General features: G+C 36.4%; 1 protein-coding gene across 1 annotated transcript; it reads left to right on the top strand.

Moving 5' to 3' along the window:
- Positions 1-3,337: 3,337 nt before the first annotated feature.
- Positions 3,338-5,373, top strand: LOC148039374 (uncharacterized). Its single transcript, XM_087675342.1, has 2 exons — positions 3,338-4,857; positions 4,936-5,373. Exon 2 carries the CDS (start codon positions 5,041-5,043, stop codon positions 5,371-5,373), a length of 333 nt encoding a protein of 110 aa, XP_087531468.1. The 5' UTR covers positions 3,338-4,857; positions 4,936-5,040.
- The last annotated feature ends 10,719 nt before the right edge of the window (positions 5,374-16,092 follow it).

Below are 16,092 nucleotides of genomic sequence, written 5' to 3'. Positions count from 1 at the left end.
CGTGCTCTGACTCATGAGTCTTGATGAGGGTGTGAAAGTTCCAGACTTTTAGTGGCTGTTTTACCCATCAATGGACAGTGGACTAGAGTCTTTTATCCATTCTTTGTAGCTAGAAAATAATCTACCCTTAGAAAGAAACTTTAAAGTACATGAGAAGTGGTAATCCCGATTCCCACCAAAAATCCATAGCTTTTGCAAATATATACTGCTCGAAAAGAAAGGTTTTCCAAAAGCTTGGCAAACAAGATTTGGTAGATATCTTTTATGGAGCTAGCTCCAAATCGTTCTCATCCCACAATGAAGAAATTCTTATATTTTAGCTAAGTTTCTCTATATAAAATTTAAAAATATAACTAAATTTCTCAATATATGAATAAGTTTAATTTCCTTCTCCTTGAAATCTAAACCGGCTTTTTATGGAGGTGAACGAGTTTTTGGTTAAATAAAACTTAACTTTTCCTTAACCCTGTTACCAAACCTTTAAAAACAAAAATTAGTGGTAATTTGACCAAATTTAGAGGTTTCGGTGAAGAACTACACTAAGTCTCTAGATTTTTTTTTCTTGAAAGCAACAAAAATTATATTAGGAAGAAGAAATTACATACAAGGAGCCCTTGGGAAGGGAAAGGGTGGTCCCACTTCAAAAATCAAGCCAGGTAGCTTGTTATACATCTGAATTGAGTAGAGTCATGTGCATTGAGCACTAAGGCAATTCATTTGTACCAATGGATATCTTTCTAAATCTCTTTCACACTAAGGAGGGGAGCATCACCAACATGATTGCGAAGCTCCTTTAGACAAGGAGTGAGTTGGGCTGTAAAGGAAACTCTAGAGGAGACTCCACAAAGCTGAGTTTCTAGCTTTCTAGATCTGCCACATGTAGAGTGTTCAAATAGTGATCCGCAAACACTAGAACACACACACACACATTACCAACACTCCCTCCCCGATGCTAGTAGCGTCTCTATAAGCGTATGTACTAGTGTCTCTATTAGCGTTGCTATATAGAGACGCTAATAAAGACTTTAATATAGACATCTATACATACTACAATAGTGATGATATTTCAGGGTTAAAAATAAATAAATAGAAGAGCAATGCAAAGCACACAAGAGTTCAACCGAATAGAGCAAGGTTATTGCGCATGCATCGTGGAAGCAAACAATGCAAGAGCAAGCAAGGTAAGCTAGCGCCATCTCTCTCTCTCTCTCTCTCTCTCTCTCTCTCTCTCTCTCTTTCCCCCCTCCTTTCCCTCCTCTCTTCCCTCCTCCCTTCACACCCACACACACACACATGTGCGCGCGTGGACACACACACACAAGGAGGGCAAGGATGTTCAGGTATGCATCGCCCCTCTCCTTTCATTCTCCCTACCCTCCTCTTCTTCAAAACATCTCTCTCTCTCTCTCACACACACACACACACACACACACACACACACACATACAAGCACACAAGGAGGGAGAGGATGTCCAAGTATGCATTCTCCTCCCTTCATTCTCCCTACCCTCCTCTTCTTCAAAACGTCTCTCCCTCTCTCTCTCTCTCTCTCTCTCTCTCTCTCTCTCTCTCTCTCTCTCTCTCTCTCTCTCTCTCTCTCTCTCTCTCTTTCACTCACACACACACACACACACACACACACACACACACACACACACACACACACACACACACACACACACAAAAGAATGCATATATACACACACACAAACATAAAAGAATGTATACACACACACACATGTACACATGCACACATATTTACATTCTTATATATGTATGTGTTTATGTTATTTTGTGTGTGTGTGTGTGTTTATATATACGTTTGTGTATATTTTATATGTGTGTATGTATATGTAAAAGTATGTATGTTTTTATGTACTTATCTATGTAAGTACGTATGAATGCATGTGCTTATATATATATATATATATATATATATATGTATCTATGTATGTATGTATATATATATATACAAACATATATACATGTATGCATGTATGTATGTATATACATACATACATATATATATGGCAACCATAACTTTTATATATATATATATATATATATATATATATATATATATATATATATATATATATATAGTGTCCATAAATATATATTTTAACATATATGGCAGCCATATATATATGATACATACATACATAGCTATGTATGTATGTATTATAAAATATGTATACATGTACATATAAAATTAAGTTAATGTGCGTATATATGTGTGTATAGATACAATGCCTTCCTCAACATCTTCAAGCAATCGAGGTTCTTTGCTTCGACGACAACAAGATATGGAATAGGCTATTAGTAGGATGTGCCCATTGTTTGCTTCAACTAGGTTTCTACAAGATCAATGTGATCAATGGGTAGCCTACATGGAAGGGCAGGCGAGGCTAAACACTACGGAAAGTTTCAAAGAGCATGTCAAGCTACACGTACACTTAGTAGACTCCTAGACTCATCCAATTTGGATTGGGAAGATTGGATGGTAGATACTAAAGAAGAGTTATCCAATGTGACTTACAATTGTATTAATCTATGGGAAGAATAAGGCTACATTCCTTTTGCAAGAGATAGTGGTATATTACACAGCGGCTACACATACTATGAGCATAGAGTGGAGAGCTTTCTTAGAGAGATATAGAAATGTGGTTGCAGAGCTAAACCACTCTCATTATCAGTAGAAGTCTTTGGAAAAAGTTCATATGTAATTTCTAGTTGTTTGTTATAAGAAACAATTGATTTTAAAGTTTATTTATTCCTACTTTTGTAACAAGAAAAAGTTATGGATTGTGTTTAAGTAGTTTTTTTTTTTGTTTAAATGATGGACAAGTAGACACACATATATATGCTTACACTTTTATTTTTACATTTACACACACACACACACACACACACACATACGCACACACACACATCAAGATATGTACGTAGGTACAAAATGAGTAGTGAAGATGAGAGAGATCGGGATGCAAATTTATCACAGAGAATTATATGTCCTTGCAATCAATGCAAATGGGCAATGCAACAACAATGTTGTGTAGTCTTGCAGCACGTATAAGAGTTTGGGTGCTTTGATCCCAATATCATTGACCAAGTTGTCATAGAAGGTGAGCGTATCTTGCCATACGATAATAATGTTTTGCCTACAAATATTTTGTAGCTAATCCTCCATTGGGTTCACATGCGTGTCAGTGATCATGTGATCACCACTCCTACTAATGCACCTATGACACCAAGCTCATCAGCTATGCATGGCAATGATCCAAAGCAGCAAAGCAATGCTTCTTTGCACATGGATATACCTTTAGAGCACAAGATGGATGAGATGGTACAGACCGTTTTGGAGAGTACAGATGTTGTGGCCAATGATATGAAGGCAGAGGTGTGCTTGCCACTATATGAAGGTTCCAAAATTTTGCATTTAAGGACGCTACTTGCATTGCTCAATCTTCAAACATCATTTGGATGGAGTGATAAGAGTGTCTCAAAGCTATTCAAGCTCTTGAAAAATCACATACTACCATCGCAAAACACAATGCCAAGTAGTAGAGTTGATGCTAGAAAGATACTTTGAAAGCTTGGTGTGGACTATAATTTGATACATGTATGTCCAAACGATTGTGTGCTCTTTCAGAAGGAGTATGCAGAGTTAGAAAAACGTCCAAAGTGTAATGCTGACAGGTATCATAAAGATGTTCAAGGGGACGCCATTCTTGAAAAAGTCTTGAGGCATTTTCCACTTATAACGTGCATTCAACACATGTTTAGGTGCAAGTCGATTGCAAGCCTCATGTCATGGCATTCCCAAAATAACTCCAAATATGGAGTACAACATATTCCTACACAATGCATGGCCTAGAAACATATAGATCAGACGTGGCCAGAGTTTGCAAGAGAAGCTCGTAATTTGCCCGTGGTTTGGCTATGGATGGGGTTAATCCATTTGGATTGCATTCCACAACCTACAATGTGTGGCCTATAGTACTTGTAAATTATAACATTCCACCATGGATGACAACAAAGAAAGGGCATTTGATACTGACCTTGATAGTGCCTGGTCGTTACAAAGCAAACACTATGGATGTATATTTTGAGCCACTTGTTGAAGAGCTTAAGGCTTTGTGGATAGGCATAGATGTGGTGGACAAGAGCAAGCCTCTTAATAGGCAAATTGCTTACATAAGGGGCATACTTGTGTGGAAAATGCATGCCTTTCCTAGATATGGAAAGTGTTCAGGTCTTCAAACTAGTGGCTATTTTGCATGTCCTCTTTGTGGGCCAAGGTTATGTGCATATAGGTCACAGTCACTTAAAAAGATGGTATATGCCGATCATCAAGCATACCTACCAGAGGACCATGCATTACGTGAAGGCTTCCTTGGGCGCAAACCGCCACATATGACTACATTTGCATGGAAAGAATTGAAATTGCTATATCATGAAGGTCTTCCAAATGGGATGAAGAGGTTTTCAATTCTCTTTGAGCTACCTTACTAGACAAATTTGCAAATCAATCATCTACTAGACCCAATGCATATCTTCAAGAATGTTGGCAATCTCTTGTGGGATCGTATTATTGATAAAAAAGACACTCTTAATGCTCGAGAAGCTTTACAAGAAATGGGAATTATGGAAAAGTGGTGGCTACAAACACGGCCAAATGGTCATGTAAGGTTGCCCAAGGCACCATGGGTGTTATCAAAAGTCAAACAACATGTAAAGGATGTAATACAATCCATCCACACACCAACCGGTCTTATGCACTCTCTTCACACAGCATTCACAAAGGATGGGAAGCTGAGCGGCCTTAAAATGCATGATTGGCATAAGATGGGTCAGGTATGTTTTGTTAATGGTATGGATTGATAGAGTATGCATTTTTTTATTATTAATAATGTTTTATATTTTTTTTTCAAGTTTATTTTTCCCATCGTTGTGGCTAGATCATTATCAATAGAAGTCTGATCTATTTTTTATAAGCTTGGTCAGTTGGTGCAATGGATATCACAAAAAGAGATAGAGATGACAACTATTGAATTTGCACAAAAGAATGCTGTAGAGTTGGTATACATGATTGAGAAGTATTTTCCTCCCTCAATGTTGACCACCCAAGTGCATTTACTAGTGCATGTTGTGGACGAGGCAAAGATCGCTAGCAGTGTACATTGCCGATGGATGTTTTTCTTAGAGCGCTTCATGAAGACACTAAAAGGATTTGTTCGACAAAGAGCTCGTCCAAAAGGTAGTTTGGTTGAGGGTTTGTTGGTGCAAGAGTCTCTTGTCTACATTGTAGACTCGATAATAGATTTTGAGAAAGACTCTTGTCTATTATGGCAGATGGCCGAGGATAAATGATTTTTGTTAGATTTGGCACATGGTGGGGGTACTTCCAAGTGAATGGATGGAGTTCTTGAGGAAAACTTTAGTCATTTTTGTATGTTGCATAATGGTGCAATGGAGAAATGGTTGCATGCATATGAACGTGCTATGGAAGATAGACATGCTACACGTCACGCATATCGACATTCTTTGCATCCAAGAAACAGAGTAGTGTGATATCCACCAAGATTGGAAGCATTACTGCAATTCATGTTACTTTGATGGCTGCATGATACTCTCACAAATGCTTCTTAAGAAGGACAACATGTCAGCAATGAGGAATGGGAATTTTTACGAGGTTGTAGTGACATGGTAAGTGTTTCTTTTGTAATTGTATTTAAAGTAAATAAATATGAGTGGACATGTAGCAATGTAGCAATGACATGGTAGCTGCTTGGTCAAGAGGCCGTCACTTTTGAGTGGATCACATTGATAAGAAACATGTGACTTTTGACTCAGGAGTCATGGCAAAGTTTGAGCAAGCAAGTCGACAACGTGCAACATATCCCAATGTTGTGATCTCAGAAATGCAATACTTTGGTCTGTTGAAAGAAATTATAAATGTGGACTACTGAAGCTTCAATGTTCTTTTATTTGATGTTCAATGGTTCAAAGTGATAATGACGGGATCAAATGCCACCGTTCGTAGAGATATTTTAGGGTTTTTAGAAGTAAACTCTACAAAGCTCTGGAGTGACTTACATGATACATTTCTCCTTCCAAAATATTGTGAACAGGTTTGTTTCTAAAGTTAAATTGATCAATAAGTTTGATAAAGTGTTAGAAAAATTACTCATGCACTAGTATTATTTCCATATCATGTTATTTTCTATCCAAAACCATCAGATGAGCAATGGTGGTATGCTATCCAAGTAGCTCCACGAGGTTCAAGAAATTATGAAGGATGCAACTTGCTTGAAAGCGGTCAAGTCGAGGAGATAGAACTGGACACAAGAGAGGATGATGGAGTAGAGGACGTGCAACATCAAGATGAGGATGTAGTAGCGGATGCAAAAGCAAGAGAGGAGGATGTAGCAGAGAATGCTCAAGCAAGAGAGCATGATGTAGTAGAGAATGCACAAGCAGAAGAGGAGGATATAGTAGAGGAGGAGTATTTAGATGATAATGATCTTTATGATGTCAACAATGACATAAACGTAGATCTAGCTTTGGATGGAGAGCTAGTTCTAGATCGTCAAGTCCTTTTAGATTTGCATCAAGACAGTGTAGAGAGTCCATAATTATTTATTTGTTGAAGAACTATATTCAAATTTTTGGAACAACACTTCTTATGTATATTTGTGACAAAGTAATTGTAAATGCGTTTTTGTGGCATAAATGTCCACGATTATTTTGGTTTTTGTTGTATTCAACTAAATTTGTTTTGTTTAATTTGTTGTGCCATATAAAATCTTAATTATTTGGTTTATGTAGGTTTTCATATTTTTGTCACATACCTTGTCCTCCTCTCTCATACGACAATATGAGTATTCATCCTCCGAGTGACGATGACATAGACAGTTTCTTGAGCTCCTTGTCACCCGTTCAGCTAGACAAAGTGCTGGGTAGAGCTGCTTCTATGAGTAGACGTTCGACACCTTCTCTCTCGACTACGAGACAGACCTTACCCTCTTAGGTAGCACACATAGCTACGTCGGCCTCGAGTCAACGTACTCACCGTAGTAGAAGGCATAGTAGTAGGCATAATAGCAGATTTTCATAGGTGAGCAACAACAACATAGATTGTGTTGTTAAGCCCACTCACACACTGTCGAAGACACCAACACCAATTGAGTCTGACAGGGAGGCTAATGTAGACCGCACTCCAACTGTGTGCGGTAGGGACATGCTAGAGGGGTACTCCTACCTTATTGACAAACCCAGTGGGGAGATCATTATGACCTCTAAGGGAAAGCAGATCATGAGCCACATGCGTCAGTTGTGTTGACAGATGTTTAAGCACACTGTCATGGTCTCTTGGAAGCTTCTAGATAAAGCTTCCAAAGAGTACACTATACGTACACTGCATGAGGAGTTTTGAGTGCCCTATTCCACATATGCTTTTTCTTACGAGTGGATGCTAGTACACATGCAAGAGTAAATGAAGCATCAGAGGTCTAATGCGCATTCAAATACTAGTAGGCCTGGCTAGCTTGATAGAGAAGAATGGAAGTGTATTAAAGCCGAGGTAGAGAGCACTCCAGATAGGTGGCAACAGTAGAGAGACGCAGCTGGAGGTCGAGTGGAGGCTGGGTCCTCTCATCACTTGGGGAGCGGCAGTGTTGCAAAGCTTTTCAGAGGATTTTGTAAGTTTTTAACACTTTTACTCTTTTGCTTATTGTATGTTTTGAGAAAGTGCATATATTCAAAATTGATTTTTAAAAAAAGAAAAATGTCTATGTTGAATAATACGAGGTGATAGGGAGAGCACCAATCGACTTTGAGAAGAAGGTCTAGAAAAAGCAGAGCCTAGCTGGAGTCTTAGAGACCATGGACCGTCAAGGTGGAGAGGTGAGAAAAATATAAATCTTATATACTTCTTGTTGTAATATATATCTATATGTGTATATGTGCATGAAAAGGCTCTAATCTTTTTTTTTTTCATTTTCTTACAAACTCCTTACAAGGACTCTTTGATGCGAGTTGAGGTTGCTAAGCAGTAGATGGGAGCGAGAGTTTCTATGGGGCCAGCTAGTTTTGTAGTGGGTAGCAACTCGGCTCTACATCGACCTTTTTTGTGGTCAACTAGTATATAGGTCGTTATGTATTCATATGAATCTTTTTTGTATACCCACATTTTGATATCCATATGCATATATGGTTTTGTACTCGAATATACAGATGTATTTTGTCATATGGTGTATTGATTATGACCATTTGGTATTCACACAAGCTTTCAATTGATTATAGTTATGTATTCATGTATGATCCATTGATTTATGAACATTTTGTATCTATCGTGAACATTTGTATGAAGATTTATATGTTAAATTCATTCTGTTACAATTTAATTTATTGTGTAAGACCAGTGTGAGGTGTATGGGGCTAATCCATTGTAATTTAGTTCATTGTCAAATTCTTGTCTTTAACTTTTATATGAAGAAATGCCTGAAGAGGCCCATTTATTTTTTATGGATGGAATGGCTGAAAAGCCATTCCATCCATAAAAAATAATAATATGGTTGTCTATATTAGAGTCTCTATTAGCGTCTCTATTCAAGTCTCTATTAGCATCTTTATTATAGTCTTTATTAGTGTCTCTATTTAAGTCTTTATTAGCATCTTTATTAACAACTTTATAAGTGTTTCTATATAGAGACGCCTATAAAGACGCTAATAGCAACGCTAATAGAGACTAAAATAGCGACGGTTTGATGCTGACGATAATAGGGACGCTGATAGAGATGAAAGCATGTCTAAAATTCCCTTCTATGAGCATCGGTATTTATGTCTCTATGAGACCAATTTCTTGTAGTGAAAGTGACATTAGTGCCCTTGCATTCTCCCAAAACAATGTTTTTTAGCTTATCTAAAGTTTTTGAGGATATAGAAGCACTTCTTCCAACAAGGGTTTATTGTGGTTGCAAGAAACAAAGAGGTGTTGAATGGTTTGCAATTGATTCATACATCTAGGAGAGAGACCATTTGACAATCTAATCTTTTGGGCTTTGTCTCCACTATGGATCCCTTTGTGTAAGATAAGCCACAAAAAACAACTATCCTTAATAGGAATATGAAAGGCCCAAATCATCCTAAATTTGTGTGGCCGTTGTTGAGAGTTGCAAGAGATGCCCCATCTTCTATTGAGCTTATTTTGGAGCTCATGATTTGACCCTTTAACCTTTTTCTTATATTGTTTGAACATTCAAAAGCATATGGTAGAAATGTGTAGCTCTCCATGTTTAGGGTAGCCGCTAAGCTTTGCATTATCTTGTTGGAAGAGATTCCATATTAGTAAGTTGCATGGCTCAATAGGCTAAATTTCAACTTGATATTTTCTCTACTAGAAAACCTGTTACAAATGTACAAGTCAGACCTATATCTCACACTAGCATGATTACATTTATGAGCCTTTCTAGTGAGAAAGTTAGGGTCCCCCATGAGCAATTGATTCACTTGCAACATTTTTTTGTTGGGGCACCATGTGTGTTTGAGTTTGAACCATGCATTCTATTATCTACAAACAAGAGCAAAGCCTCTAGGAACAATATTAGAAAAAGATAGCATAATACCATCAAGGTGAAATTGTTTCCAAGCTTTGTATTCCCTAAGATGAAATCAAGGGGTATTTTTCAAAATTAAAAGCACCCAAAAGTTAACATTGTAGGTGGATCTTATGATAAATTTGCTAGCTAGTCTATTAGAGAGATCCTCGATGTTAAGAAATCCCAAACCCCCATGCTCCTTAGTATTGCAATTGGTTTCTCAAAAGACCTTGGGAATCCTCCTAAAACTCTCAAAGCCCACCCAAAGGAACCTCCTAGGAAGGGAATTGACCTTGTTGAGTTGAAATTTAGAAAGCTTCCAGCAAGATAGAAAATATACCAATGAAGGAAACATGTAAGTGCTCATGACAAAGACCCTAGCTAAAAGCCCAATTTAAAAATTTTGACAAGCACTCATCTTATTTCTAAACTTATGCCATCTCTAGCTCATGGTAACATTAAACCCCATAGATATCTTGAAAAGCCTAGAAGTTTAACCCTCTTCAAGCTTATGTGCCTTTTTATTGAGGTTATTGAAATGTTTAGCCTTTCTACTAATTATGAGGTAGAAACTCCATGTGTCACAAGCTCTACCAAATACACAACTCTTACAGCACAAAATTGCCTCACATATCATTCATATGCACATCTTGTTGGGTGTCTACAATTTATTGGTCTTAATTTTTGTTTTCAAACTCTCTTGGTCAATACTTATCACAACCTACAAATGAGCATTGGACTATCACAAGGTGTATTTAAAGGGTACCAAAGATTTATGTCTTTTGTCTCAATGTCAACAAGGTGAATCTACTTTGGATGCATTATGTCTCTTAGGTTATATGTACACTAATTGGGAAAGTTATCATTCCTCTATGATCTACCAATGGACATTGTTTCTTTGGAAGTTGCTCTATCATGGTGCAATAAGATACAAAATTTTGTTGTTGTATCTACAATTGAAGTAGATTATGTTGCAACATCATTGGCAGCATGCAATTTTTTTTGGTTGAGGCAAATTCTTTCGAATCTTGGGTACTCCCAAACTTCTAGTACTTTGTTACATTGTGATAACCAAAGTGAAATTAGTCTCTCAAAGGATTATGTGTGACACAATAAGTCAAAAAACATTGTTGTAAACTACTATTTTTCTTGACATAAAGTAAGAAAAGGATAAATTGTGATCAAATATTTTTACAAAGGGCCTTGATGAAAACACTTTTGCTAGTTTGCAACAAGTAGAGCATGGTGTAGTACTCCTAGAGGTTTTTTTCAATCAAACCAATTAGAGACCTTTATTTTAATGGGGATGCTAGAAAATGTTAATATCTCACTCTCCACTCAATGTAGATTTTATACACACACACACACACACACACACACACACATACATATACATATGCAAATTTACTCAATATGAACATTAATTTGGGAGTGTAGATTGTATCTTTGTTGTCTCTTCTCCCTACACTCTCAGTAATATTGAGGAGCATCAAGTACACATAATTTGGAGGCGCATGTTGAAAAAGATTGCTTTCTTTCATTGGTTGGCATTACTATGTATTTTGCTAGAAATTCTCACTTGGTATTTGGAAATGCTTAAATTTATAACGCAAAACTACAAAGACAAATATTTATTATCTAAAGGTGCCTAAATGAAGGCCCATAATGAGTTTGGTTTTGCTTTTCAAGGACCTATCTGTTGTAATATCCACCAAGTATGCTACCTACTTGCTAAACTAATTGCATAACCCTTCCTAAGGTTTCCATCTTCAATCCATCCATGTTGCCAACATGCATGTCTCACATCTACTTTGCCATCATTGCCCCTACATGTCCCATGATAGTTGTGTTATCTAGCTCCATCACTCCATCTATGCCTTATAAGCTACCGATAGACCCCAATTTAATTGTTTGCCAAACCTCACACTACATCATCACCATGAGAACAAGTCAGGAAGTTTTGTGTAGAGCCAAAGAAATCCATAAAGAGGTTTGTTTGCTTTTTTTTGAAGTACCATCTAAGGTTTTGAACTTAGGTCTTTCCACACCCACCCAAATGCTTTAACAACTAAGACAAAATCCTTTGTGTATAAAGAGGTTTGGTATTATAGCTGAGCGATCTCTAGCAACAATATTTTTGGCACTAGTGAGTGAGTGAGAGAGAGAGAGAGGGGGGGAGAGAGAGAGAGAGAGAGAGAGAGAGAGAGAGAGAGAGAGAGAGAGAGAGAGAGAGAGAGAGAGGGAGAGAGAGAGAGAGAGAGTCTCAAAAGCTTTAAGGATATACATTGAACTACTAAAGCTCTTAATGATCATAAGAGTTAGCCAAAAAGGGACCATACACATCATACTTTAATTGATACTAGGATTTGGATTAGCCATGGTTGAACTTTTCAAGAATAACATGCAACCATTATCCATCTCTCCTTGGAGTAAACCTCAAAGAGTTTTTGAAACACTTGCATCCTAATGATTATAGTTATAATGAAATACCCTTGGGAGAATGCTATCACATGGATGTCTTGGTTTGGAATCAAATAAGAAATAGTATGCTTTTTTGTATATGGAAGGAAAGAAATAGTGATGTGTATGGGAGTGATGGTACTAGTCAACTCTATGAGCTTAAGGCTAAGAGCAAGATGTTTGCATTGCAAGCCCTCTCTTCAATGGTGGATGCTTTGGAGGAGAAGAGACAATTACCCATCTTTCATGGGAGGGCTGTTGAAGAGTACAAATCAAAATGGAAAAGTGAACAACTCTAGCCCCTAGCCTCTAGGTAAGCAAAGCTGTCTCTTGTGACCAAGGTTGATTCTTGGTGGATGTTTTGCCCCCTTTTGTGTATTTTTCCCATTTGTTACAAGTAAAAATATGATATTCCCATCAAAGAATACATTAAAACTTTAATAAAACTATAGAAGATATGAAAGATATGCAAATTTTGCAAGACAACCCTACTCACCAAGAATCAACAATTCACATGAGGACTGTGATTGCATGGCAAGGTGGACAATTGGGCCTTGGCTATAGGTGTGCTCACTGAGGTTGGCAACCTAGCACAACTCGCCAACTTGTGACTCATCTATCAAGATTTGGGATTCATCTTTCAATATATTATTAACCTCCAAGTGCATGTGCATCCATATTATTGATGATTTCAATAACCTTTTGATGAGGTTGAGACAAAATTTTCCTTTTACAATTGAATCATTCCACCATGTGCAATCGTGGGAATATTGATTTCAATGTAGGGGGGACACTTGGTGATAGACACACTCATTGAGGCAAGCCAAATTCTCCAACTTGTTTGTTAGGACACACCACTCAGGACAGACCTCCAAACACACATGATTTTGTGTGATTCATGATTTCTATCTCCATAAAACAACCACAATCCGATAGGTCCATGCATAGGAAGTCATAATAGTTTACTTATTATGCCCAATTTGTTGCACATGATTGCTTTATAGAGCGGACCATTGGTTGCAAGCATGCTCATTGAGGCTAACCTACCTTAGTGAAATGTCCATTGGGAGTGACAAATTCAAAGATTGGACCTGAGACAACACCTCTAGATCATTCCAAATGGACATCCATGCAGTGGATGATTTGATGTTTTAACCTGCCTTGGTCAATATCCATGTGATTCATGATTTAATTTTTTGTGTTTTTTTTGGCATCATTATTTGAGCATCCAAACAACTTAATTTTTCCACTTGATCCATGCATGGGTTCCATGACATCAGTGATTGCGTGCTTCACTAACTTGCATGGCAATGCAAGCTAGTTCTAGGGTTGATTTTTGTTGCTCCTTTTACCCATTAATGGGGTCTTTTATTCATTCTTTATAGGTGGAAAATAATATACACTTTTAAAAAGACACTAAAATGCATTAAAAGGGGTAGTGCCACCTAGGGATGATTTTTGCCAATTGCTTTACCCATTTTGGGATATTTTGCATGTTTTTTAAGGGTGAAAATAACCACTGCCTATCAAAAAATACATTAAAATCATAGTAAAAGTATAGGATTTGTGAAAAATAACTTAATTTTGAAGGGCAATCTTGCCCATTAGAAATCAACACTGGTCCCACTCTAAATTCATTACTTTTTCTAGGTAAGAATGGTCATAAAAAATATATACTACTAAAAAAAAGGTTTTTCCAAAGCCTTGATAGAGAGAGAAGATATGGTAGATATCTTTAATTGATCTAGCTTCAAATCCTTCTCACGCTATGATGAAGAAATTCCTATATTTAAGATAGGTTTTTGTATAATTTTTTAAAAAAATATAACTAAATTTATCAATGTTTGAATAAGATTATTTTCCTTGTCCTCAAAATTTGAATTGACTTTTTATGAAAGTGAACATGTTATTGTTCCAATGGAGCCTAACCTTTTCTTAACCTAGGTGGTAAACCTTTTAAAACCACAATTTAGTGGTAATTTGATCAAATTTAGAGGTTTTGGCAAAGAACTACACTAAGTCTCTAGAACTTGACAACACCCTTACCCTTGGGGAGGGGAACCTTTTAGTAGATCAAACAAAAGTAGTGTTGATTTTTTCATACTGTTTATTTATTCTATATTTTTACTATGATTTTAGTGCATTTTTTGACATGCAATGCTTGTTTTCACCCTTAAGGAAAGGGCAAATTACTGAAAATAGGGTAAAACAGCCAAAAAAATCAACCTTGAACAAGGGTATAAATTCTTTGTATTTTTTCATTTCAGTTAGATCAAACATATGTTTGGTGGTATATTTATAACACCATTTTAGAGAAATTGGGAAAATACCATTTCCCACCTTCTAAATGAGTATGTTAAATTGTGGTATTCTATAGACTTTTTGGCATGGTTATGCTTGTTTTGGGTTTAAAATAATGATTATAACAAAGCAACAATATGCAAACACAAAGAATATAATCTCGATATAAGCATCACTCCATTATAAAGTAGTAAAAGACCACTAAATTTTACTTCTATATTAGGACTCAAAGTTCAAACCTTCACCATAGATATTTCACTATCATTTTATACTTGATTATTTTTTCACAACTATGTGGGATTTGAAAGTACATCCTAGAAAGGTGGGTATATCAAGAAATGGATATGTTTATAAAATCCATATTTGCATAGTTTAGTAATTGCATAAATAAGGTAATGTATATACAAAGATAAGAGTCATACAATCAAGGCATGTCAAACTATTTTCTATGTTTAAATACCAAATGTCATAGAGATAAGCATCTCAAAAAAGATGAGGGTTTCATAGAGACAAGCATCTCAACTACATAATTAATGTGGTGTATCTATATATTTTATACATTTAACTCAAAAAAGGTAGATGCTAACAATAGAAGGATGTAGTTTTCTTGAAAAATTTCTAAATAATGACATAACGTTTGACATACTTTACATAACTTCATGTAGGGTGTCATTATACATTCTAATGTACAAATCCTATGATGTGTTCATTAAATAATGTTTTGTATTTTGAATGAAATGAAGTGTTTAAAGCTAAAAAATTCAAAGCTATGATGATATTGCATTTATGTAATCAATATATGTGAATCAAGTAGATATTTCATTAGGAAAAACCATTCTATAGAGCTAACGACCCTTACATGCTTGTCATCATTGTTAGTGACACTAGCGTATTAATAAACACCTTTCATAGTAAAACTCCGTTAAAACTTTAAACAAAAATATACTATAGCATAATTGAATGCTTGACCTAAATCTCAAAAATGTCCTAACATTTAAAAAACCCTTTTGTCTTATGACTTGCTCAAAGTAAGAAAATAAGATATATCGCTTCCTCACCAGATGGTTCATGGCTATGTACTAACTATTGTATGGCTATAACCAAAGAATTTTTCAAAGCGTTCAAGAATCAAATAATGTCCCATAACATCAAAATCTCTTTGATAACCAATTCAATCAAGTGGATCTCTATGACCCTCCATACTTGTCAACAATCTCAAAGATAACAAGGTCTTAATAAACACATTTTCATCAAGAATTAAAAACGTTTCAAACTTGTAATTTGAAAACATAGTCTAACATACTAGAATTAGTGACATTAAAGATGCCCTAGGACCATAGGGTCCCAAGGTAGTGTCTCTTCAACGGTGCCTTAGAAAACCTTTGCCTCTATTGGCAATGGCCATAGGGCTCTAGGGACATGGGGTTGCTTATTCATATAGAGAGTATCCTATGGCCCTTAAGTGATTGAGTTCCTTGTCCAAATAGAAGGATACCCTATGTCCCTACATCCATAGGCTACCATGATAGAGTCTCTATTAGGGAATCTTAGGGTACCTGTTCTTAGTACCATAGGACTCTTAATTCACAAAGGGGGCATTGTATGGTCCTAGGGTCATATGGTGCCAAGGTAGAAGCTCTATCAAGGCACTTTTGTGACCCTATGTCCCTAAGGTTATAGGGTTACTTATTCATATATAAGATGGTAGGTGTGACCCTAGGACCATAAG

This window comes from Lygodium microphyllum, chromosome 3 (genome assembly GCF_053477565.2).
Source record: "Lygodium microphyllum isolate KBCC chromosome 3, Lygodium_microphyllum_v1.1.10, whole genome shotgun sequence".
NCBI lineage: Eukaryota > Viridiplantae > Streptophyta > Polypodiopsida > Schizaeales > Lygodiaceae > Lygodium > Lygodium microphyllum.
Note: the sequence above shows the minus strand (reverse complement) of the source record. Positions and strands in the feature narration are given on the sequence as shown.

Bases quoted from the DNA above. Each gene is read 5' to 3' on its own strand.
- LOC148039374 (XM_087675342.1), top strand. From the start codon at position 5,041: ATGACAACTATTGAATTTGCACAAAAGAATGCTGTAGAGTTGGTATAC.